Source organism: Bos indicus x Bos taurus, chromosome 1 (assembly GCF_003369695.1).
Source record: "Bos indicus x Bos taurus breed Angus x Brahman F1 hybrid chromosome 1, Bos_hybrid_MaternalHap_v2.0, whole genome shotgun sequence".
Taxonomy (NCBI): Eukaryota; Metazoa; Chordata; class Mammalia; order Artiodactyla; family Bovidae; genus Bos; species Bos indicus x Bos taurus.
The window spans coordinates 64,838,030-64,861,688 of NC_040076.1; the positions used below are offsets into that span (position 1 = coordinate 64,838,030).

At 39.5% G+C, this 23,659-nt stretch overlaps 1 protein-coding gene across 1 annotated transcript; it reads right to left on the bottom strand.

The window, feature by feature from the left end:
- LRRC58 (leucine rich repeat containing 58) lies at positions 1-23,659 on the bottom strand. The gene is made up of 4 exons (XM_027530332.1): positions 23,021-23,659; positions 11,341-11,469; positions 9,713-9,990; positions 1-6,406 (listed from the first exon to the last, which is right to left on the bottom strand). The coding sequence occupies exons 1-4, from the start codon at positions 23,518-23,520 to the stop codon at positions 6,198-6,200; spliced, it is 1,116 nt and encodes a 371-aa protein (XP_027386133.1). The 5' UTR covers positions 23,521-23,659; the 3' UTR covers positions 1-6,197.

Below are 23,659 nucleotides of genomic sequence, written 5' to 3' on the forward strand. Positions count from 1 at the left end.
AACAGTATAAGATTTTTAAGTAAATGCTTGTCAATTAAAAGACTTTTACTTTTCCAGAATACAGAGTTAGATTCCAACAAAACACTTTTAACAAAATAAGGCACAATGTTTGATAAGGCAAAATTCACACAGAGGGTTAATGTTAGATCACATTCTTTTGTGTGTCCTGGGTGAGGGGAAAGGAGGTATAGAATTGAATTAGCTTAAATATTCTGATTAAAGCATTTACCATTACAGGTAATATATAAATCTGATACAATAAACTGTAACTTGTTTTGAAAATAAAATACAATTACTGAGTCACATTGGTTACACTGTTACTACTGTTTTAAACATCTATATACCTATAGATATATTAATTCAGAAGATTTCAAATACAGAAAATTAAGAACTCAGATGATAAGATGTAATTTAAAGTAAAAGTACATTTATTTTCAATATCCTTTGTTGATACTTTAAAATCTCAAACTTTATAAAAAGTTAAAATACTGGTTATATAAAATATTCTTCCCATTATATTTTTGTTTCTCAGGAATACAAAGTGGGCTCAGAAATGCAACAGATACCAATTACAGACACAAAAGTCTTTCCATGACTGTTGTAAAGTGATTGTTGAGGTTAATACTCCTTTTCAATAACATATCAATGCCAATCATTTAAGTTAGTGAAAGAATTCTCTTCAAACACTAGTTGCAGACAGAACTAATCAATTTAGTAATGTTTCTGTTGAACCAGCAATAGTGATGTCAATCTTATCCCCGGCTTCTTCCTGTAACTGGAATTGAAAATACAATAGTTTTACCCAGTTTATTCACAGCCAAAGGAAGAAAGTAACTTCTGGTAAATGCAGATAGTCTCTCCAACCATGGCTTTCTGGTATAATGGTATATAACCTTCATTATACTAACAAATTTAATATTAAGTAGATTGAATACTGTCTCTTACAATAAACTGAGACTGATAAACAAGTTCTAGTTAAAAGTCTAGTAGCACCCAAATCAATATTACCCTGTGAATGTTTGATAATGTGTCATGTTTGTTGTTAGTCAACTGTTATTTTCTACATCAATTCTTAGCAAATATGAACCAAGAGACAGAAAAAGAACACAGATATCTACATGTAAAAATATTAAAACATACTCCTCCTTTAACCTGGTATAACAAATAAAGCAAAAAATACACTAATAATATCTTTATATGATGCTATTAATATCTTTATATGATGCTATTAATATGCATTGGCTAGGAACTGGTAGCAGATGTATTTTCTTTATAAAGTAATATGAAAAGAGAATATACTTTTTCACTGATTTTATTTCAGGGACCCTAATCCTTCTGTGATAGTATGCCTGATTAGGATTCCATCTCCAGAAGCCCTAAACTCATAGGCATTAGGCCTGGGTTTTAGGGGAAGAAGCCCTTCAGGATCACAGTCATTCTCCTTTCACTCAAAAGCAAGCGGTCACAAGACTGTCACATACAACTTAACGACACAGTTCCCCAAACTTTGGCTCTAGAAAGGGAGATTTAAGGCACACACTTTCTAAGCACAACTGAAGGCACTGCTACCTTTAAAAAGACCATGACTATAATAAAATACAAAACTGGATGCTATTAAATTCATCAGATTAATGTTACACAGACTATAGTGCTTAATACAGAACAGTGAAGGTCAAGTACCTTTCTAAACAGTGGAAATAAGAACTATGGATCCCAGGTCATGTTGCCTAAAACCTACTCAGCAGTCTTTACTGTTGTTAAATACTCAACACAACTTCAAAAATATTTTGGACTAAATGGGGAGAAATATTTATACTGACATAATAAAATCTCTACTTTGGATGAGAAGACCATTTCTTCTCATTCAGGTAAAAATTAGGTATTTCTAAATAAATGCAGCTTTACTAATTTTATATACTACATATATACACTATGATAACAAGTTCTACCAACAAAGGGTCTTATTTAGAACAATTTTTTATATACATAGCTACTGCTAAGATGCTTTATAAGATCAAACTTTACTTGCACTAATTATTTGCCTAGTATCTTTTCTCTTTTATATAGTGAAAAGGTAAACACTAACCAAGTTACCACAAATTCCAGGTTAATGAGGCATTACTTTCTCCCTTTGGAAAGACCAAGGTTAGCTGTAAGAAAATCCTATTATTTGCTGGCCCTGCATTATGGGGGAATGTAGACAATCTCCTACTAGCAGAAGCTGAAGAAATTTTGTGATAAAGTCTTCCAGATGGTAGTTAGTGGGCCACTTAATTTCAAAATTTAATCTTATTTTTAAAAAACTTTCTTGGCTGAAGGATCTCCCTAAGTGACTTCTCTTTCTCTGTCCTTTGTTGTTTTAAAAGATTTCTTTCACTTAACACTCCAGCAATCAGCCTTTCTTGTCTTCTGTTTAAAACTGGTATTTACAATGTATGGTAGACTTGGTCTGCAGTGTTTCCCCGCACTAGTGCGGACTGCTTTCAACTCTACATTTAACCCAAAAACTTCTCAAATTTGAGATACAGTTTATAATGCACATCTTTACTTTTAAATTTGTTAACTTAAAGTTCCAAATATCAAGAATTTTAGAGTAAGAGACTCTTCCTAAATCAGCAAGCATTTAGAAGTAAAATACGAACAGTAACCCTCAGATCTACCTCTACTACACAAATACAGGGAATGCTGAGAACCAGGACTGGCTTGTCCTTTGGTCAGCCAATCCCTGGCACCATGGAAGCAAAACATTCTATTACCTAATCTTCCTATTTCCTAAAATCCTAGGACTATTTCACCAGCTCAGTTTGGTGACACTTGAGAGAACTGGATTCTAGGAATAAACATGACTGAGAATGTTCATTTCAATTCCAAACCTGCAATGAAGAATTCCATTCTAAACACATTAATGTTCATCCTACCCTCTTCCTTCCCCCGCTGTGAATGCTTTGGTTAAGTAGCTTTATCCACGTTAAGTTTTGGTCATTAAAATTGTCCAAGTGGAGCAATATCAAAAACTTACACAAAAACAAGTGACTCAGCACCTAGAGACACTATCAATTTAAATATGCAGTTAGCTATATGACTCTGGAACTGTATTTCACTCCTGGTTAATTTTTATAGCCATCAGTTACCAAAACAAAGAAGACAGAGAAAAGAAACAGGGAAAAGCTTAGAAATTATTAGCAGCTCTTATAAAAGATTAAGTCAAGATTAAAAAAAAGAGAGAGATAAAATTGACAGCTAAAATGTAGATTTCAGTAAAAGTAACCAAAGACAGCTGTATACTAATCAGAGATTTTCAAATATACATACTAATATAACATTCTGCTGTAAGACATTTTGCTATATACAATGTATACATCTATATTGTGCAACAAAGACTAGACACTGTTTCTGGTTGGACTGAGTTAAGTCTGTAAAAAATCAATCAGAATATCTTCTTTCCTGGAAGCTGGCACGGTTAAGTACCATATCTACATTAGAAAATTATCCAAGCTGTTACTTAAATCAAACTGGTAATGAATTAGGAAGTAAACCTAAAGAATTTCAGCCAGAAAAATTTTGTTCCTATCAATTTTAGTCTTTTACTATGAATACGTTATTTACTTTCTATGAAAATATTTTATGAATCTTACCTAAATCTCTTACTTACAGAACACTTTGGCCTTGCCACTTAGGCACTGCCTAAGTCATTTTTCAGTTTTGTATTAACAGTATGTCGTTTACGTGCATGTTAAGTCGCTTCAGCCCTATCTGACCTTTTGCGACCCTGTGGACCATAGCCCACCAGGCTCCTCTGTCCATGGGATTCTCCGGCAAGAATACTGAAGTGGGTTACCATGCTCTCCTCCAGGGATGGAACATGCGTCTCTTATGTCCCCTGCACTGGGAGGCGGGTTCTTTACCTCTAGCACCACCTGGGAAGCCCAGCTGTGTGGCTCAAATGGAAACGTAAACAAAGACTTTTTATTACTTCCATTTTATGATATAATCACCTATGTACTACTTTGCTAGGCAGTGGAAATATACTACATTACTCTATAAACATACATAATTTCTGGATCAAAAGGAAAAAGGAATCTTATTACAACAGAGTGAAGGGATTCACTCCATAGCAGCGTTTCACAACTGCAGTCATGAAACTTTCATGATGTTTCATGAATTAACATATAACAAACAAACTATCCTACGGTATATTCTCTTCTAAAATAAAAAAAAATATATATATATGACAAAAACCTAACATATGTACATATCATTATTATACAAGAAAAGGTGTGCCCAGTCATGAATGCCAGAAGTCAGAAGGGAGATCATCTGATGTTCCAATGTGTTTCAGGACTGTGTCTTACTCTACAGGTAATATTCTCCAACAAACTATTATGTTATTACAAGTAAGTTATCTAATGATTGCTAATGTGTGCTGTGTATTTTATATTACAATGTCAACTTATAGTTGTACTATTAGTTTTTACTGTATACTGCTGCTAAGTCGCTTCAGTCATGTCCGACTCTGTGCAACCCCAGAGATGACTGCCCACCAGGCTCCTCTGTCCCTGGGATTCTCCAGGCAAGAACACTGGAGTGGGTTGCCATTTCCTTCTCCAATGCATGAAAGTGAAAAGTGAAAGTGAAGTCGCTCAGTCGTGTCCGACTCTTAGCGACCCCATGGACTGCAGCCTACCAGGCTCCTCCGTCCATGGGATTTTCCAGGCAAGAGTACTGGAGTGGGGTGCCATTGCCTTCTCCATTTACTGCATACTAGGTTAATAAAAATTTGGTCATTTCTACTGGCAATATGTGAAACCATTTCTCTGCTATATTTTAAGGCTGTATTAATACATTTAAAATATTTTATCAATATATTATTTTCAAAAAGTACTCCATGGTTAAACTTGTTTTAAAAACTGTTCTACTGTGTAAAAACAATGACTGCTGTGCCCAGTTTTGTTTCACTTGTTGTCATGTTTCTCTAGTTTTTCTTTAAAATTGGAGGAAGTTACAGTTCAGTACACACAGGCAAAGTCATATCTGACTCTTTGTGACCCCATGGACTGTAGCCCACTAGGCTCCTCTGTCCATGGAATTCTCTAGGCAAGAATACTGGAGTAGGTTGCCATTCCCTTCTCCAGGGAAATCTTCCCGATCTGGGGATCAAACCCAGGATCTTCTGCATTGCAAGCAGACTGTTTACTACCTGAGCCACCAAGAAAGCCCTTTCACACACAGGCAAAGGAGCCACAGTGGATTCCTTAAACCTTTAAAATCATTCTCCTGTTCCTTTAATGCAAGATATAAAGAAGTTTCCTATCTAGTATCTCTTTTCTGTTGAAAGAAATCTGATAGATTTTTCCGTCAAAACCTATTATTCTTTCTTAAGTTCAAGCTGGTTGGCTCCCCATTAAGTATAAAAGTGATTTGTTTAGACAAAAATGAAGTTAAGGTGGCTATGAGCTCAGATGTCAGATATACATTTGTTTACCTAGCTTTGTTAAAGCATATTTTAAACCATTCTGCATAGTATGTCAGGTTATAGGCTGCTCTGGTATCACTTCTTGAATAAATTTCTAAATTCTTGTTATGATTAAGGCACTATTACAGTCACTGCTGGATTATACAAGGATAACAACAATCACATAGAACAAAGGAGAAGAACTGAAGAGTTTTACAACCCCACATAAGAGTTATATCCCTTCCTTTGCAATCAGTAGCTGAGAAAGGTTTAGGTCCTATGTAACCATCTGTGAGCTTATCTGAAAAACTGTAATCTAGACATATGAGCAATACAAGAAAGGAGGGTTAATCCTGTTATGGTATAGGTTCAACCTAAACTCAGGACAACACTGGTAAAAATTACAGCTGCGATAATTTCTACCTTCATGTCAACTGTCACAAGCCAAAGCACTGGTGGTTTATTATAGTACTGCTCTGCAGAATGTTCCATTCTGCTGTGTGATTCATGCAAAGCCTGCAAACTGCAAACAATCAGCTAAATTTGAAACTGCCATTCAGAGCGAACTATATTCCAAGAATCCAAACACGGAACTGGGCTTCTTCCTGCTGAATGGCGAGAAACACAAAATCTCCAACTATGTCATGGACATTTAAGATACAGTTTCTAGTGAACCTCAAAGTCCATCCTCTTTTCTAACCACCTCTGCTCAGTCTTTTAGTGCTTCAACCACCCTGCACCCTTTTCAGCCAAGAAGAACTTTCTGCATTCTGTGTGCAGCCACACTAGCTTCATCTTCTGAGTCGGATTCGCTCTGGGATGTGGAGCTGTGAGAGGCAGAACTGCAAGGGGAAGAGCATTCTGGCGAACACAGGTAGTGCATCAGAGGGAGGCGGTATTTCCCACAGAAGTCCACAAATTTAATCTGTCTAACGCAGCAATCAAAGTAGACTCCTGGAGAGAAGGAAGAATAAGTACAAAGTAATCATTACAAAGCAAAGCAAAGAGCCACGGTTTCTTTTTTAATCCTATATTCATCACTCTGAAAAAATATCTTAGTCTTCTTTTTTGAGAATCTTAAGCAGAGGTAGTGGCTGCTTCCATAGTTGTTAATAGAAATACTGGAAGGTCTTAGAGATATCCATCTGACTGCAAAGAAAAGGTCAGGAGATTTACTTTAAAGGCAGCTGACGTTAAAAGGACACTGTTGACTCAGCTTGTTGTCTCTGGTGACTTGGTGGACAGTGGCTGATGGAGATTATAGGATACCTAAAGTGCCCTTTCTCCATCCCCCAAGCCACTCCGTGGTACTACCCTACAGTCAAGGAACTTAAAAAAAGGAAAAAAAAAAAACCACACACACACACAAAACTCCTTTGATAATGATCTTAAAGAATTAATTATTATACCCAAAATTTGCATAAAGGAGATGATTTTTGGTACCCCTGTCCTTATATAATGAGAAGGAAAAATTAAAAGTTAACCAAATGCCATCATATCTCCACAGGGTCTAACTATACAGCTTCAAAGTTGTTTCACTACTGATCTCACCTGACTTTCATGCTATTATATACTGTGACACAGACTGAAACTAGTAATTAGCTTTTCTGATGCCTAATTTAGTGCTCCTGATCTGTGGCCCTTCAGCTAAGTAAAAATACAGCTAGTGATGACAGGAAAGCAGAGGCTGCTGTGTCGTGGGCTTCCAGCTGCTCCTCCTCCTGCACGTCTCTAACTATGAAGGCTATCACAACAGCTGCAATATAATTGGAACACCTAGAACCCTGGGTCCCATCACCTCTCTGGAGAAGAATCTCAACCTTTACACTCTACCTAAGATTCCTCTGACACCAACTACTCTGTATATAACATATGGGACCAAAATAAAAAGATATGGTCCAAGCAAAGGATAACTTTTCTCCTATTTATTTTTCTTCTGTTATTTCTCCACTGACTTTCTGATTTTGTGATCCTGTAGTAAGTCAGTATAACTGATAGTTTAAAAAGGGAAATTCATAGTATGTTACTTTGAACAATATAGGAAAGTGGACCAATTCTGTAAACTGATCAATCAATATTAACAATAAGTCCCCATAATGTGCTAGCTTCTAAAACAGATAGAAGTAATAAAGCCTTTATAAAATTAAGCATTATAGAGTTGCTGTTGTTTAGTCACTAAGTTGCATTTGACTCTGCGACCCCATAGACTGTAGCCCGCCAGGTTCCTCTATCCATGGGATTTCCCAGGCAAGAACACTGGAGTGGGTTGCTATTTCCTTCTCTAGAGGTTCTTTTCCACCAAGGGACTGACCCTGCATCTCTTGCATCTCCAGCACTGGCAGGAGGATTCTTAATCACTGAACCACCAGGGAGCCCATTATAAAACAGTATAATACTATCTTGTCATTTGTAAGATCTCCAGACTATACAAAGACAAATTATCTCACAAAATGAAAAATTACTTTTGTTTATGAAAGTGAAAGTGAAGTCACTCAGTCGTGCCCGACTCTTTGCAAATCTGAGGGGGAAAATGTCAATGGTTCATTTCAGATTATTATCTCAAACTTTAAGCTAATAATGTAAAAAGTATTTTTGTTCCTAAGATAAATAACATAGCAGTATACTAAAGAACTCATTAAGAAGATATTTAAGAGAGAGAGGAGAATTCTTGTAGAGGTCAATTTCTAGAAAAGAAAGAAAGTGAAGTTGCTCAGTCATGTCTGACTCTTTGCAACCCCAGGGACTGTAGTCTACCAGGCTCCTCAGTCCATGGGATTTTCCAGGCAAGAGTACTGGAGTGGGGTGCCATTTCCTTCGCCAGGGGATCTTCCCGACCCAGGGATTGAACCCGGGTCTCCTGCATTGTAGGCATACGCTTTACTATCTGAGCCACCAGGGAAGGATAAATTCAAAGAGATTAGATATAGACTATTAAGCCTGAGGGCCTGGTGTGAGTGTTGTCTCTTGCCACTGTTAAAGTCAACTTGGAAAGGAGAACCAGAGAAAACCAAAAGCACTTCTAACTTGGCACAGCAATCTCTAAGATTGCTAGCACTTCTAAGAATAAGTGCCCAGAAATGGCCCAAAGCAGTGTCATTTTTCTTTTTTTTAAACTATTAGTATCCTTTTGACCTTTAATATTCTTTGAGAAACTTAAGTCACCTTCTTTCTTTTTAACCTTGTAAGTTTTCAAGGCATAATAGGACCTTGAGAGCCCGGGGAAACCTCAGCTCTGATCATATTTATGCAGCATTTTCCTGGCATCCACATTTATCCTACAATAATAAAAAGCTTCCTGTACCCCTATTAAGTTGGATTTAAAAAAAAAAAAAAAAAAACAAGTCTTTTATGAGGGAGACAAAATAAACTGACCTGCTATCATTTACAGATTCCACTCCAAACACCCTGGCGCTTCAGGCCCTTCATAACCTGGCCTCAATGTACGTTTTACTCGTCTCTCGTTACTCCTTTAACTGTACATTTCAGTCAAATTGTTACTCATCCGACATTTTTTTGCTTTTGTTCCCAATTTTACTCTCTCCAGCTGAAAAGTTTTCTATCCTCAATCAAACCATATCAAAATTCAACTCATGTTTCAAGAACTGTCTCATCTTTTCCAGATCTAATAAAGGTACTCTCTCCCTTCTATGATTTCCAATAGTATTTTGGATTCCTACTTTACTCTGAGTTACATTACATTATTCAATTCTCTCCAAATGCTCTAAACTCAAGAAATTTGAATCATGAATTTAAAAGAATATGGAATTCCAAGATAAATTCTGAAATTGGGACATGTTCATCCTATTCTCATACATTTTGAATTATACTTTACAAAGGTACCTGATACTCAGAATGCTGAGTCTAAAAAAATGTCCTTCAAATAAATATGAAAGGTAGCTAAACATTTTAGAGACTCTTCTAAAGCATTTAGAACTATTTATGTTTTGTGTTTCCCCTCTTATTACCAATTTAGCTTATCCAATGATAGTTCCATGACAGGATAAGACTTTTTTGCCTTGTGTATGAATTTGAAAGTACCATGAAAAGAAGAAATAAGAAAAGAAAGAAGAGAGGGAGGGAGGAAGGAAGGAACACAGAGAGGGTGAAATGTCTCACTATCTGGTAAAAGGGTGAAAAGATAAAGCAAACAAACAGAGAAAAACTACCTTTTTCTGAAAGAAGACAGCTAATTATAACAACATTTAGATCATTAATTTAAAAGTAACTAAATGAATGGGTAACAGGACACAATTAACTTACCTCCACACTTTGGGTTTGGACAATTGCTGGCTAAACTCAAGTATCTAAGAAGATTCCCAGGAAGATCATAGGGAGTGTAGGAAATATTTCGAATTTTAATGGTCCGTGCAGCTAACTCCAGGAGAGTTGGAGGATCATAGGTTAAATCTCTAACAAAACGAACAACCAGTGGGTTCCCTCGCAAACTCAGTTCTTCCAAATGAATAAGGTTGAGGATCTCTCGAGGCAGGTATGTCAGCAAGTTATTGTGAAGACTAAGGGAACGAAGTGAATGCAACCTAGAATGAAGGCAATACAAAAATGAACAGCCGTAAGTGAGGTCACTACTCAGAAAGTTAAGTGTCCCCATAAGAATGAGCCATTAAGGTTAGTATCAATTCAACTAAAATTAAAAGATGCTGAAACTAAATTAGAACCCAAATTTGTGTATGTCATGGAATCTTAAAAAGCTCCAAATACTTAGAAAGTATTCTGTGTTAGCTGATATAAATACTAGATGTGAAGGCTTTTTTTTTTTTTTTGGCATGCTTTATCATTCAGATACCTAAAAAAGCAAAGATTTCAAATGCAACAGGAATCAAGCTCCTTCACATTATCTCACTGAGTGTGAATGCTACATAGCAAATATGAGTCAACAAAATTCCATAAAACCTTGGGGAACCTACGCCAAAGTAATACCCTATTTTTGATTACAGAAGAGAGGCTCAACAACTATGGAAAACAGCATGGAAGTTCCTCAAAACATTAAAAACAGACCTGTAATATGATCCAGCAATCCCACTCCTAAACATATATTCAGACAAAACTACAATTCAAAAAGATACACGTACCGCTATTTTCACAGAAACACTATTTACAACAGCCAATATGTGGAAACAATCTAAATGTCCATCCACAGGCGCATGGATAAAGAAGATGTACACACACACACACACACACTGGAATACTACTCAGCCATAAAAAGAATGGCATAATGCCTTCTGCAGTTACATGGGTGGACCTAGATTATCATACTAAGTGAAGGAAGTCAGGAAGAGAAGGACAAATACCATATGATATCACTTACATGTGGAATCTAAAATGTAACACAAATAAACATATCTATGAGTCAGAAATAGACTCACAGACTAGAAACCACACTTCTGACTGCCAAGGAGAAGTGGAGTAGGGGAAAGAAGGATTGGGAGTTTAGGCTTAGAAGATACAAACTGTTACATACAAGATAAACAATAATGTCCTACTGTATGGCACAATGAACTACATTCAATATCCTTTGATATACCATAACAGAATATGAAAAAGAATACATACATACGTATAACTGAATCACTCTGCTGTACAGCAGAACTTAACACAACACTGTAAATCAACTATACTTCAATAAAATTTTTTAAAATAATAAATTTTAAAAAGAGAAAAGAGGCTGAGTAATTTTGAGGAATATGTCAGAGCATTCAAAAGTAAAATTAAAAATAAGCAACCCAATTCACAGCATACCTCAGAGCTTTCTGTATCATTTACTTTGATAACACTTAATTCTTTTCCACATACAAACCATGTGGGTGAACGCTGGACAGTAATTCCTAGGCACAGATGTGTGTGTACACATAACTCCCAAAAATACTCACTGTGAAAGCTGAGGAGGCACACTCTGGATTTTGTTGTCACATAATACCAAGTAATTTAGAGAAGGCAGATTTCCTAATTCTGGTGGTATTTCTTTGATGAAGTTTCCTCCCAGATATAAACACTCTAAACTGCAAAAATAAATGAAAAAAAAAGTTGGACAAGTACCTCATTGTCTTTATTAAAATGAACACGTATCATTTATCCATTCAGCAAATGTTTTATTCAGGATTTGTCTATACAGTCTTTGAAGGAAGAATGCAATCTTCAGGGAGCTCCTATTGTAGGTAAACAAACAAGACACACCAACGTGAGATAGTATTATAATTAAATGCAAAATAAGGCATCAAATAAGCATAACATGATTAAAATATCAAAATGAGCAGACCAATCCATAAATGATATAAATAGAGAAACAATAAAAGGTTTAACAAGTAGAGAAATAATAAAAGGACATTAGTTTTGATTAGAAAGGCTCCCAAAAGTATTGTGACTTCAGCTGGATTATGAATTTAGCCCATTTAGGATAGCAGGAAAGGGGAACTTCAGGTTGGAAAGAGGGTTTTTACGGGATAACAAGTACACCTTTTGACACATAAAAGAATTCATGTTGAGGAACCCAGAGAACAGCTGGAGAAAGGCCAGATTACAGGAGCCCTGTATTATATGCTGGTGGGTTTGGATTCAATACATTATCATTCCACTGAAGAATGGAAAGACACACTTAAGTTTATATTTCTTCTTTGCTCTTATGATAGTAACTGTAAACTTCAGAGGCTAACTAAACAAATTATGCAAAACTGAACCACTATTATGAAATTAAAGTTCCAGTTAATCATCTAATAATGCTAACAATATTTTAGACACAGCATATATTGCACCAAAATGTACTGCTACTCCTTGTGGTGATGACTGGTAGACAGGCTCTCTCCAAAACCTTCTGGAGCAGGGGGAGCAGAGGTAGCAGAGGTAGCAGAATCAGTTCTTACTATATACCTAAAATGTATACATACAGAGCTTTTCCATTACTATTTTGTATTTCCTGCTATATCTGCTAACTCAGTAGACACTATCATTCTTTTAAGACAACTTTAAATGCAGGGAAAAATAAGTCTACTCAACTGTTACCCAAATTTCCAGGTTAAGAATTAACTTGGATACTTTTAAAGCTTTAAAAGCCAGACCCCATTCAGATCCACTAAATCAGAGTTCCAGGGGAAGGACCTGAGCAGTGGCAGATTTTAGGGTATAAGCTATAATGTTAAAAGAAAAAAACAAATTACCCTGCAGAGTTATAGTGAATTACAATCTAAATTAGCATTTAAGAGCACTCATTACCCTACAGCCCCGCCAATACTTACTATCATCACCTGCTTTATCCCTCTTTTTTTCCTATTTAATTTTTTTTTTTTATTACTTGGCCGGTGTGAAAAATGATACCATTCTATACTTGTAATCTTCTCTTATTATTAGTGAAGTTTAGCATCTTTTTGTGTTTGGAGCCATTTGTACATTTTTAGAAAACAGCCTCTTCCTATCCTTTACCTGTTTTTCTCATGGGTTATACGGCTTTCTCTTATTAATTTGTTGGGAGTTTTGTTGTTGTTAAATATATGTTCTGCATAACCTTGTGCTTCTGTGGCCTACAGCATTTGTTCACATTTTATATGTGTAAAAAGAATGTGGAGCTATTAGGATTGAGCTTGTTAATTGTGCAATTCAAATTTTTTATAGTCTCTCATGATTTCACCTTCTTACTCCGATGGTTAACTTTCTATTAGAACCATGGTCTTTCTACTTCCCTTTAGTGTGAGCATCTTACACGTGTGCTAAGTTCCTTCAGTCATGTCTGACTCTCTGTGATCCTATGGACTGTAGCCTGCCAGGCTCCTCTACCCATAGGATTCTCCAGGCAAGAATACTGGAGTGGTTTGCCATATCCTCCTCCAGGAGCTCCTCCCGACCCAGGGATCAAACCTGAGTCTCCTCTGCACTGCAGGCAGATTCTTTATCACTGAGCCACCCAAGAAACTTCCCTTCAGAGTTTTGTCAATTTTTGCTCTCTTTCTCCTCAAAATATGGAAGCTATACTGAAGATCCATTCAGGTTCATGACTATTCTAACTTCTTGTTGCATCATTCCTTAACTCACATGAAGCATTTCTCATTCTTCCTTCTAATCCATTTTGCCTTAAAATCTACTTCCTCTGATTATCAATACTGTCTACCAGTTTTATTTTTGTTAATATTTATATCATTTAATGGATGTGAGAGTTGGACTGTGAAGAAGGCTGAGCGCCGAAGAACTGATGCTTTTGAACTGTGGTATTGGAGAAGACTCTTGAGAGTCCCTTGGACTGCAAGGAGATCCAACCAGGCCATTCTGAAGGAGATCGGCCCTGGGATTTCTTTGGAAGGAATGATGCTAAAGCTGAAACTCCAGTACTTTGGCCACCTCATGTGAAGAGCTGACTCATTGGAAAAGACTCTGATGCTGGGAGGGATTGGGGGCAGGAGGAGAAGGGGACGACAGAGGATGAGATGGCTGGATGGCATCACCGACTCGATGGACGTGAGTCTGAGTGAACTCCGGGAGTTGGTGATGGACAGGGAGGCCTGGCGTGCTGCGATTCATGGGGTCGCAAAGAGTCGGACATGACTGAGCGACTGAACTGAACTGATATCATTTAATTGTAGCTCCTCCATTTACCAGTATAAGAATTTGTCCCCATTACTTAATCTCATTATCTCTCAGTTTCCTCTTTAAAATGGAATAACATTACTATATAATAGAATCAACAAATATGAACTAGGCACTGACCATGTGCCAGGTACTGTTCTGGGTATATAGTGTAAATAAGACCAAGTTCTTGACCTTAAGAAGAAGTAAATCAATAAATGTATACATATTATGCCAGACAGTTTTAAGTGCTATGAAGAAAATGGAGGTAATCAGACAGTGATGGAAGTGATACTGTAGATGCTATTGTTATTGTTTATAGTCTCTAAGTCGTGTCCAACTCTGCAATCCCAAGGACTGCAGCACACCAGGCTCCACTGTCCAAACTCATGTCCTTTGAGTTGATGATGCTATCTAACCATTTTATCCTCTGTTGCCCCTTTCTCCTGTCCTCAATCTTTCCAAGCATTAGGGTCTTTTCCAGTGAGTCAGCTCTTAGCATCAGGTGGCCAAAGTATTGGAGCTTCAGCTTCAGCATCAGTCCTTCCAATGAATAATCAACGTTGAATTCGTTTAGGATTGACTGGTTGGATCTCCTTGCAGTCCAAGGGACTCTCAAGAGTCTTCTCCAGCGTCACAATTCAAAAGCATCAATTCTTTGGGACTCAGCCTTCTTTATGGTCCAATTCTCACATGCGTACATGACTACTGGAAAAAAATCATAGCTTTGACTATATGCACCTTTGTCAGCAAAGTGATGTCTTTGTTTTTAATATAGTCTCTAGCTTTGTCATAGCTTTCCATCCAAGGAAGAAGAGTCTTTTTAATTTCATGATTGCAGTCACGATCTGCAGTGATTTGGGAACCCAAGAAATAAAATCTGTCACTACTTGCACTTTTCTCCCTTCTATTTGCCATGAAGTGATAGGACTGGGTGCAATGATCCTATTTTTTTTTCTTTAATGTTGAGTTTCAAGCCAGCTTTTTCACTTTCCTCTTTCGTCCTCATCAAGAGGCTCTTCAGTTCCTCTTCACTTTCTGCCATTAGAATGGTTGCATATCTAAGGTTGTTGATATTTCTCTTGGCAATCCTGATTCCAGCTTGTACCCTGCATATTAGTTAAATAAACAGGGTAACAATATACAGCCTTATTGCATTCCTTCCAAATTTTGAACCAGTCTGTTGTTGCATATCCATTTCTAACTGTTGCTTCCTGACCCACGTACAGGTTTCTCAGGAGAAAGGTTAGGTGTCTGGTACTCCCATCTCCTTAAGAATTTTTCACAGTTTATTGTGATCCACACAGGCTTTAGCATAGTCAACGAAGCAGAAGTAGATGCTTTTGTGAAATTCCCTTGCTCTTTCCATGGTCCAACAATTGTTGGCAATTTTATCTCTGGTTCCTCTGCCTCTTTGAAACACAGCTTATACACGTGAAAGTTCTCAATTCACATACTGCTGAAGCCTAGCTTGAAGGACATTAAGCATAATCTTGTGTAATGAGCACAACTGTATGGTAGCTTGAACATTCTTCAGCATTGCCCTTCTTTGGGACTGGAATAAAAACAAACCTTTTCCAATCCTGTGGCCATTGCTGGGGCTTTCAAATTTTTTTTTTTTTAATTTTATTTTATTTTTAAACTTTACATAATTGTATTAGTTTTGCCAAATATCAAAATGAATCCATCACAGGGGCTTTCAAATTTGCTGACATATTGAGTGCAGCACTTTCATAGCATCATCAGCATCATCTTTTAGGATTTGAAATAGCTCAGTTGGAATACCATCACCTCCACTGGCTTTGTTCACAGTGATGCTTCCTGAGGCCTGCTTGACTTCACACTCTAGGATGTCCGGCTGTAGGGGAGTGACCACACCATCATGGTTATCCAGGTCATTAGGACCTTTTTTGTTCTTCTGTGTATTTTTGCCACATCTTCTTAATCTCTTCTGCTTCTGTTAGGTCCTTACCATTTCTGTCCTTTATCATGCCTATCCTTGCGTGAAAAGTTCCCCTGATATCTCCAATTTTCTCAAACAGATCTCTAGTCTTTCCCATTCTATTGATTTCCTCTATTTCTTTACATTGTTCATATAAGAAGGCGTTCTTATCTCTCCTTGCTATTCTCTCCAGAACTCTGCACTCAGTAGAGTACACTGGGTGGCCAAAAAAGGTTTACCTTAGGAGGTGACACTTGAATGGAGATCTGATTGAAATGACTGAGGGAGTACAAATCTCTGAGGTGGAAAAAAGCTTGGGTGCTGTGAAAGAGCAACACAGCCAGTGTGGGTACATCAGGGTAACAGAGGGGGGTTAGTGGAGACTGGGGAAGTCAGAAAGGTAGCCTGGGAAAGCCAGATTACAGAGGATCTTCAGGCCTTAGCAAGGATTTATCCTAGGTAGAAGGGGTGTGCAGAGAAGGTGATGGCACCCCACTCTGGTACTCTTGCCTGGAAAATCCCATGGACGAGGAACCTGGTAGGCTGAAGTCCACAGGGTCGCTAAGAGTTGGATACGACTAAGAGACTTCACTTTCACTTTTCACTTTCATGCATTGGAGAAGGAAATGGCAACCCACTCCAGTGTTCTTGCCTGGAGAATCCCAGGGACAGGGGAGCCTGGTGGGCTGTCGTCTCTGGGGTCGCACAGAGTCGGGCACGACTGAAGCGACTTAGCAGTAGCAGCAGCAACAGGGAGATGGAATTAAAGTAAGACAGACTGGTTCATAAAGATGCAGAAAACAGAAAATAAGAAAAACACAGAAACATAAGAATCATACACTTCTGGATTGAGAAAGTTGTTTTCCTGAGGTAGCATGTCCATACTATATCATTTTCAAATACTCACCACAGGCTTTTGAAGTACGTTATATGTTCAAAGGCAAAAACACAAATGGAGGAATCATTTTTTGGTATTTGCCCCAGACTATATGCAGATCAGGAAGCAACAGTTAGAACTGGACATGGAACAACAGACTGGTTCCAAATAGGAAAAGGAGTACGTTAAAGCTGTATATTGTCACCCTGCTTATTTAACTTCTATGCAGAGTACATCATGAGAAATGCTGGACTGGAAGAAGCACAAGCTGGAATCAAGAGTGCCAGAAGAAATATCAGTAACCTCAGATATGCAGATGACACCACCCTTATGGCAGAAAGTGAAGAGGAACTAAAAAGCTTCTTGATGAAAGTGAAAGAGGAGAGTGAAAAACTTGGCTTAAAGCTCAACATTCAGAAAACGAAAATCACGGCATCTGGTCCCATCACTTCATGGGAAATAGATGGGGAAACAGTGGAAACAATGGCTGACTTTATTTTCTAGGGCTCCAAAATCACTGCCGATGGTGACTGCAGCCATGAAATTAAAAGATGCTTACTCCTTGGAAGGGGAGTTATGACCAACCTAGATAGCATATTCAAAAGCAGAGACATTACTTTGCCAACAAAGGTTCGTCTAGTCAAGGCTATGGTTTTTCCAGTGGTTATGTATGGATGTGAGAGTTGGACTGTGAAGAAAGCTGAGCGCCGAAGAATTGATGCTTTTGAACTGTGGTGTTAGAGAAGACTCTTGAGAGTCCCTTGGACTGCAAGGAGATCCAACCAGGCCATTCTGAAGGAGATCGGCCCTGGGTTTTCTTTGGAAGGAATGATGCTGAAGCTGAAACTCCAGTACTTTGGCCACCTCATGTGAAGAGTTGACTCACTGGAAAAGACTCTGATGCTGGGAGGGATTGGGGGCAGGAGGAAAAGAGGACGACAGAGGAGAAGATGGCTGGATGGCATCACCGACTCAATGGACGTGAGTCTGAGTGAACTCCGGGAGTTGGTGATGGACAGGGAGGCCTGGCGTGCTGCGGTTCAATGGGGTCGCAAAGAGTCGGATATGACTGAGTGAGTGAACTGAACTGAAGGCATTGAAAGAAAGAAGTCAGAAGGAAGAATTGAGAGCCAGAAAAAACTCAGTATGTAACTCTAAATAGGGTAAAGAGTTTTGATTTAAATTTTACTGCATTCTATTTATCATCTGGTTGAGTCATCTCTTTTGTAAGATATCAACCTATTGCATGGTAGCTTCAAAACATTCCAGGACATTAATATTTAGTTTTTATTTCTATCACAATTCTCATATTTTTAATTTCTAAAGCCACCTGGAAAAGGTCAGTTTTCATTCCAATCCCTAAGAAAGGCAATGCCAAAGAATGCTCAAACTACTGCACAATTGCATTCATCTCACACGCTAGTAAAGTAATGCTCAAAATTCTCCAAGCCAGGCTTCAGCAATATGTGAACCATGAACTTCCAGATGTTCAAGCTGGCTTTAGAAAAAGCAGAGGAACCAGAGATCAAATTGCCAACATCTGCTGGATCATAGAAAAAGCAAGAATTCCAGAAAAACATCTATTTCTGCCTTATTGACTATGCCAAAGCCTTTTGATTGTGTGGATCACAATAAACTGTGGAAAATTATGAAAGAGAAAGCAATATCAGACCACCTGACCTGCTTCTTGAGAAATCTGTATGCAGGTGAGGAAGCAACAGTTAGAACTGGACATGGAACAAAGGACTGGTTCCAAATAGGAAAAGGAGTACATCAAGGGTGTATACTGTCACCCTGCTTATTTAACTTATATGCAGAGTACATCATGAGAAATGCTGGACTGGATGAAGCACAAGCTGGAATCCAGATTGCTGGGAGAAATATCAATAACCTTAGATATGCAGATAACACCACCCTTATGGCCAAAAGAGAAGAACTAAAGAGACTCTTGATGAAAATGAAAGAGGAGAGTCAAAAAGCTGGCTTAAAGCTCAACATTCAGAAAACTAAGATCATGGCATCTGGTCCCATCACTTCATGGGAAATAGATGGGGAAACAGTGGAAATAGTGTCAGACTTTTTTTGGGCTCCAAAATCACTGCAGATGGTGACTGCAGCCATGAAATTAAAAGACGCTTACTCCTTGGAAGGAAAGTTATGACCAACTTAGATAACATATTCAAAAGCAGAGACATTACTTTGCCAACAAAGGTCCATCTAGTCAAGGCTATGGTTTTTCCAGTGGTCATGTATGGATGTGAGAGTTGGACTGTGAAGAAAGCTGAGGGCCAAAGAATTGATGCTTTTGAGCTGTGGTATTGGAGAAGACTCTTGAGAGTCCCTTGGACTGCAAGGAGATCCAACCATTCTAAAGAAAATCAGTCCTGAATATTCACTGGAAGGACGGATGCTGAAGCTCCAATATTTTGTCCACCTGATGCAAAGAACTGACTCATTTGAAAAGACCCTGATGCTGTGAAAGATTGAAGGCAGAAGGAGAAGGGGACGACAGAGGATGAGACAGTTGGATGGCATCACTGACTCAACTGACATGAATTTGAGTAAACTCTGGGAATTGGTGATGGACAGGGAGGCCTGGGGTGCTGCAGTCCAGGGTTCACAAAGAGTCAGACATGACTGAGCAACCGAACTGACTGACTGACTGATTGAAAACCACATCAGGCAGATAGTGAAACAGGTCATGGTCAAAACAACAATTAACCTACTTAAGAACAAAACCAAGTTTGTCCATATATTAGCTGAACAGTTATACCTACTTGTTGAATAAGAACTTCATATTTTGATGGAAAGAATCTACATCTACAACCTCATGATTCACACTGAGCCTAATTTACTCCAGGGGAATGAATTTAATCATAAAAACAGGATTTTCACCTTCTACTTATTTGTTACTCTTCAAAGTCATCATTTAGAAACCACTTTTTAAAAACTGTATCACTAGGATCAATTGAGTATAGGAAACACACATCAAGATAACCTGCTAAATCTGGAGGGTCAAATCCAACAATTAAGCCAGGACTGTTTACTTGTTATTCCTTCCTGGAAGGATGGAAGGTGGGGAAAAAGGGAACCTTTACATGGATTATACACTCTGCATTATTTTTTACATTGTTAAAGAGGGAAGATATATTCCAAGTATCCAGAAACACCTCATTTGGTTTTAAAAGCAACTTAGCCCAATACACAAAATACATCAAGGTTACCAATGAGATCGAGGGAGCCCATGTATATTCTAAGAGAAAATGGTGTTCTTGGGCAGGTACGTCAGTTAGGGTTTGAGTAACCGAAGCTCTGCCTCTCCTTTTTTGAAGCTTTAATATATTATTTCAGTAGTAAGTAATAAGCAGCCTACGAGGATTGAATCATATGAATCTCACTGTCACTATTTGGCCTCAAGCAAATCACTGATACTAAGTCTCAGTTTCTTCATCTGTAAAGAGAAGAGGGTGAATCAGGCCAATTGCCTAGGCTGTCTCTTCTTCTAAGAGTATATACAGCATTTCTACATGACCCTTTCAGCCTACATTCAACTAGTGTCTCTATTTGTGAGATTTTAATTGTGAGATTTTAATTGTGAGACTTAAAAAGCATATTCAGAGGACCTACCACAAGGTCTGCTGCATTGTAAGTATTAAAAAAAATGGGACTTTTGCCTATCTTTTCCCCCATGTGATGGAAATAATATTTATCCTGAGTTTTCCTTAGTATGTTTAAAAAAATTCAAATGAGAATGTTGCAACTACATAACATCAAAATTAGAAAGAACAAGGTCTGACAATTTTACATTTAAATTCCTCTCCAACTCTTCTATTTCTAGCATTACCCTAGTATAAGCTACCATCATCTCTCATTCTACTAGAAGAGACTCCCTCCAACCAGCCCTCAAAGACTCTTCTTGGCTCTCTATTTGTTCCCCACTCTATTCCTGCACAGCAACAAGACAGCCCTGCTTTTATAAAACTCAGGTGTACTTCAAATAAAATCCAAGCTTTACCATGGCCTTCAAGTTACGACATGGCCTAGGATCTGGTCCAAATTTATATTTGCCACCTTTCCTGTTGCTTACTTTCTCACTATGCTCTAGTACAATGTCCTCCTTTCAATGTTTCGGCCTTCAGTCCTTCTTGCCTCTGGGTTTTCATGTGCACTGTTCCTACAACCTGGACTGATCCCATCCCATTCTCTCCTGGTGAACTCCTGGTTCATTTCAGTTCAGTGGCTCAGTCGTGTCCGACTCTTTGCGACCCCATGAATCGAAGCACGCCAGGCCTCCCTGTCCACCACCAACTCCTGGAGTTCACTCAGACTCACGTCCGTCGAGTCGGTGATGTCATCCAGCCATCTCATCCTCTGTTGTCCCCACCTCCTCCTGCCCCCAATCCCTCCCAGGATCAGAGTCTTTCCAATGAGTCAACTCTTCGCATGAGGTGGCCAAAGTACTGGAGTTTCAGCTTTAGCATCAGTCCTTCCAAAGAACGCCCAGGACTGATCTTTAGGGTGGACTGGTTGGATCTCCTTGCAGTCCAAGGGACTCTCAAGAGTCTTCTCCAACACCACAAGTCAAAAGCATCAATTCTTCGGCCCTCAGCCTTCTTCACAGTCCAACTCTCACATCCATACCTGACTACTGGAAAAACCATAGCCTTGACTAGATGGACCTTTGTTGGCAAAGTAATGTCTCTGCTTTTGAATATGCTATCTAGGTTCGGCATAATTTTCCTTCCAAGGAGTAAGCGTCTTTTAATTTCATGGCTGCAGTCACCATCTGCAGTGTAACTCTACCTTTAAAAGCTCATCTCAAAGTTACTTGCTCAAACCAAACTAAGTTACTTCATTTCAACTCACTCCTACTTCTTCACAAAACTTGTAACAATTGTCATTAGATAATGCAGTTAACAGCTGTTTAACCTCTCCTCTGTTACAATGCTCCAGGAGGGCAGGATCCCTTTCATCACTGTATCCCCAGAACCTAGGACAGTGCCTGACACAGGGTAGGCACCTCATAAAAATCTGCTGGTGAGTAAACAAAGGGACATCTTGTCCAAACGCTTTCCTTTGCAGATTAGGAAACTATAGTCAGGATATGTTAAATGACTTGCCTAAACTTGGGACACCAGGAGTTCTTATTCTCACGTCAGTGTTTTTTCACTACACTGAACTCTGAAGTCCCTTTGACTCTGAGCTCTAATATCTAGTTATCTCAGAAAACTCAACAAAAGATGCAAAAATACTTTACAGACAGTAGTTACTTTTCTTTCACTTTGGACAAAACACTTACTCTTGCTTCATTTCTCACTTTATTTAAGGGACTTTTGTTACTTCTCTGCTTCCTTCTTCCATTTAATTCAACATATATTTACTGAATAATCCAGTCAATGAGGCAGATCTGTAAACACGGAGTTATAATCAGTAAGGTTAAGTGCAATGGCAGGGTGCATGACGTACAAAAGAAGTACAGTTCAGACAATAACTCATTGTTGTCCAGGAAGCAGTAAAGGAAGGAAACAAGTGGCCTTCAAAACAAGTTTTGAAGGATGAACAGGAGTTTGCCAAAGTGCAAGCAACATTCCAGACAAAGGGAACAGCAGTTCAGAGGCACTGTACCCATTCAACACATATTTAGTCAGTGCCTACAAAGTAAAGCGCACAGATTAGTGAACTCCACAAATATTGGAATACCACAAAACCACAAATTGCTGGTATCGCTACAGAGAGGATGGATGGAGCAGGAAATGTAGTGACAAGCAAGGATCAGCTCCGAGTACCTGGTATGTCATGCTAAAAAACACAAACATTGGTTTATAGGCATGGAAAACCACCCAAGACTTCGGAGTAAAGAAGTGATAACCGCGGATTTACATTTGTTAGAGTGTGTGCTCGGTTCGATCACTCCCCCAGACCCCAGAAAGACGAAAGAAAAACTGTCTTGAAAATCTGCACAGGACAAACACAACAAATCAAACGCTGCGTTCACATCCATGACCTTCTTAGATCTTCACTCCACCTCCACGAGTTGGCAGGGCAGTACTCGCAGTTAAAGAGTTCAAAAAGAGCCTGGACTAAGATGAGTACGTGACCCCACGGCGCCAAGACCAGGTGGGGGACTCTGGAGCTCCCGGACCCCGTCCCGGGCCTCCCTACTCTCAGGAAGGCACCCGCTCACCTCCTCAAGTTCTCGATCTCGGCCGGGATGCTCTGAAGCTGGTTGCCGCCGAGGCTGAGGGTCTGCAGCGCGCGCAGCTCCAGCAGCGAGGTGGGCACCTCCTGGAAGCAGTTCCCGCTGAGGTTAAGCACCTGGAGGCTGCGGCAGAGCGGCGACTGAGCCAGGCCCTTGGGGAAGGCGCCCGGCCCGCCAAGCCTGTTGTTCTTGGCCAGCAGCGTGCGCAGGCCGCGCAGCGCCAGCAGCTCCGGCCCCAGCGCGGTCAACGCGTTGCCGCTCACGTCCAACAGCTGGAGGTGCGGGAAGCCGCTGCCCAGTGCCCGCGGCAGCGACACCAGACGGTTGTGCGGTAGCAGCAGCCGCAGCAGCGCCTCCCGCGCCCCGCGCCGCTCCTCGCCCCGCGCCTCCAGCTCCGACTCCAGCGTCTCGAGAGACACACTGAGGCGAGACAAGTTCAGTTCGGCCTCCCCGGCTGTGGCCACAGCCCCTCCAACCTCCTCCATCCCGGCCGCCGCAGAGGGCCGCGCTCGACCCACAAGCCGGGAGCTCCGCGGCGCCCCGGAACCTGAACCTCGGGCTGCGTCGGAAGTGGCGCGGACGGGCGCTAACCCCGCGCGCCCCCGCCGAGTCACGCGACGCGAG

Excerpts from the sequence above, each read along its gene's own strand:
- LRRC58 (XM_027530332.1), bottom strand. The coding sequence starts at position 23,520 with ATGGAGGAGGTTGGAGGGGCTGTGGCCACAGCCGGGGAGGCCGAACTG. Across the intron at positions 9,991-11,340 it reads GTGCCTCCTCAGCTTTCACA|GTTGCATTCACTTCGTTCCC; the intron begins GTGAGTATTTTT and ends CCTTCATTCTAG. Across the intron at positions 6,407-9,712 it reads TCCAAACCCAAAGTGTGGAG|GAGTCTACTTTGATTGCTGC; the intron begins GTAAGTTAATTG and ends CCTTCTCTCCAG.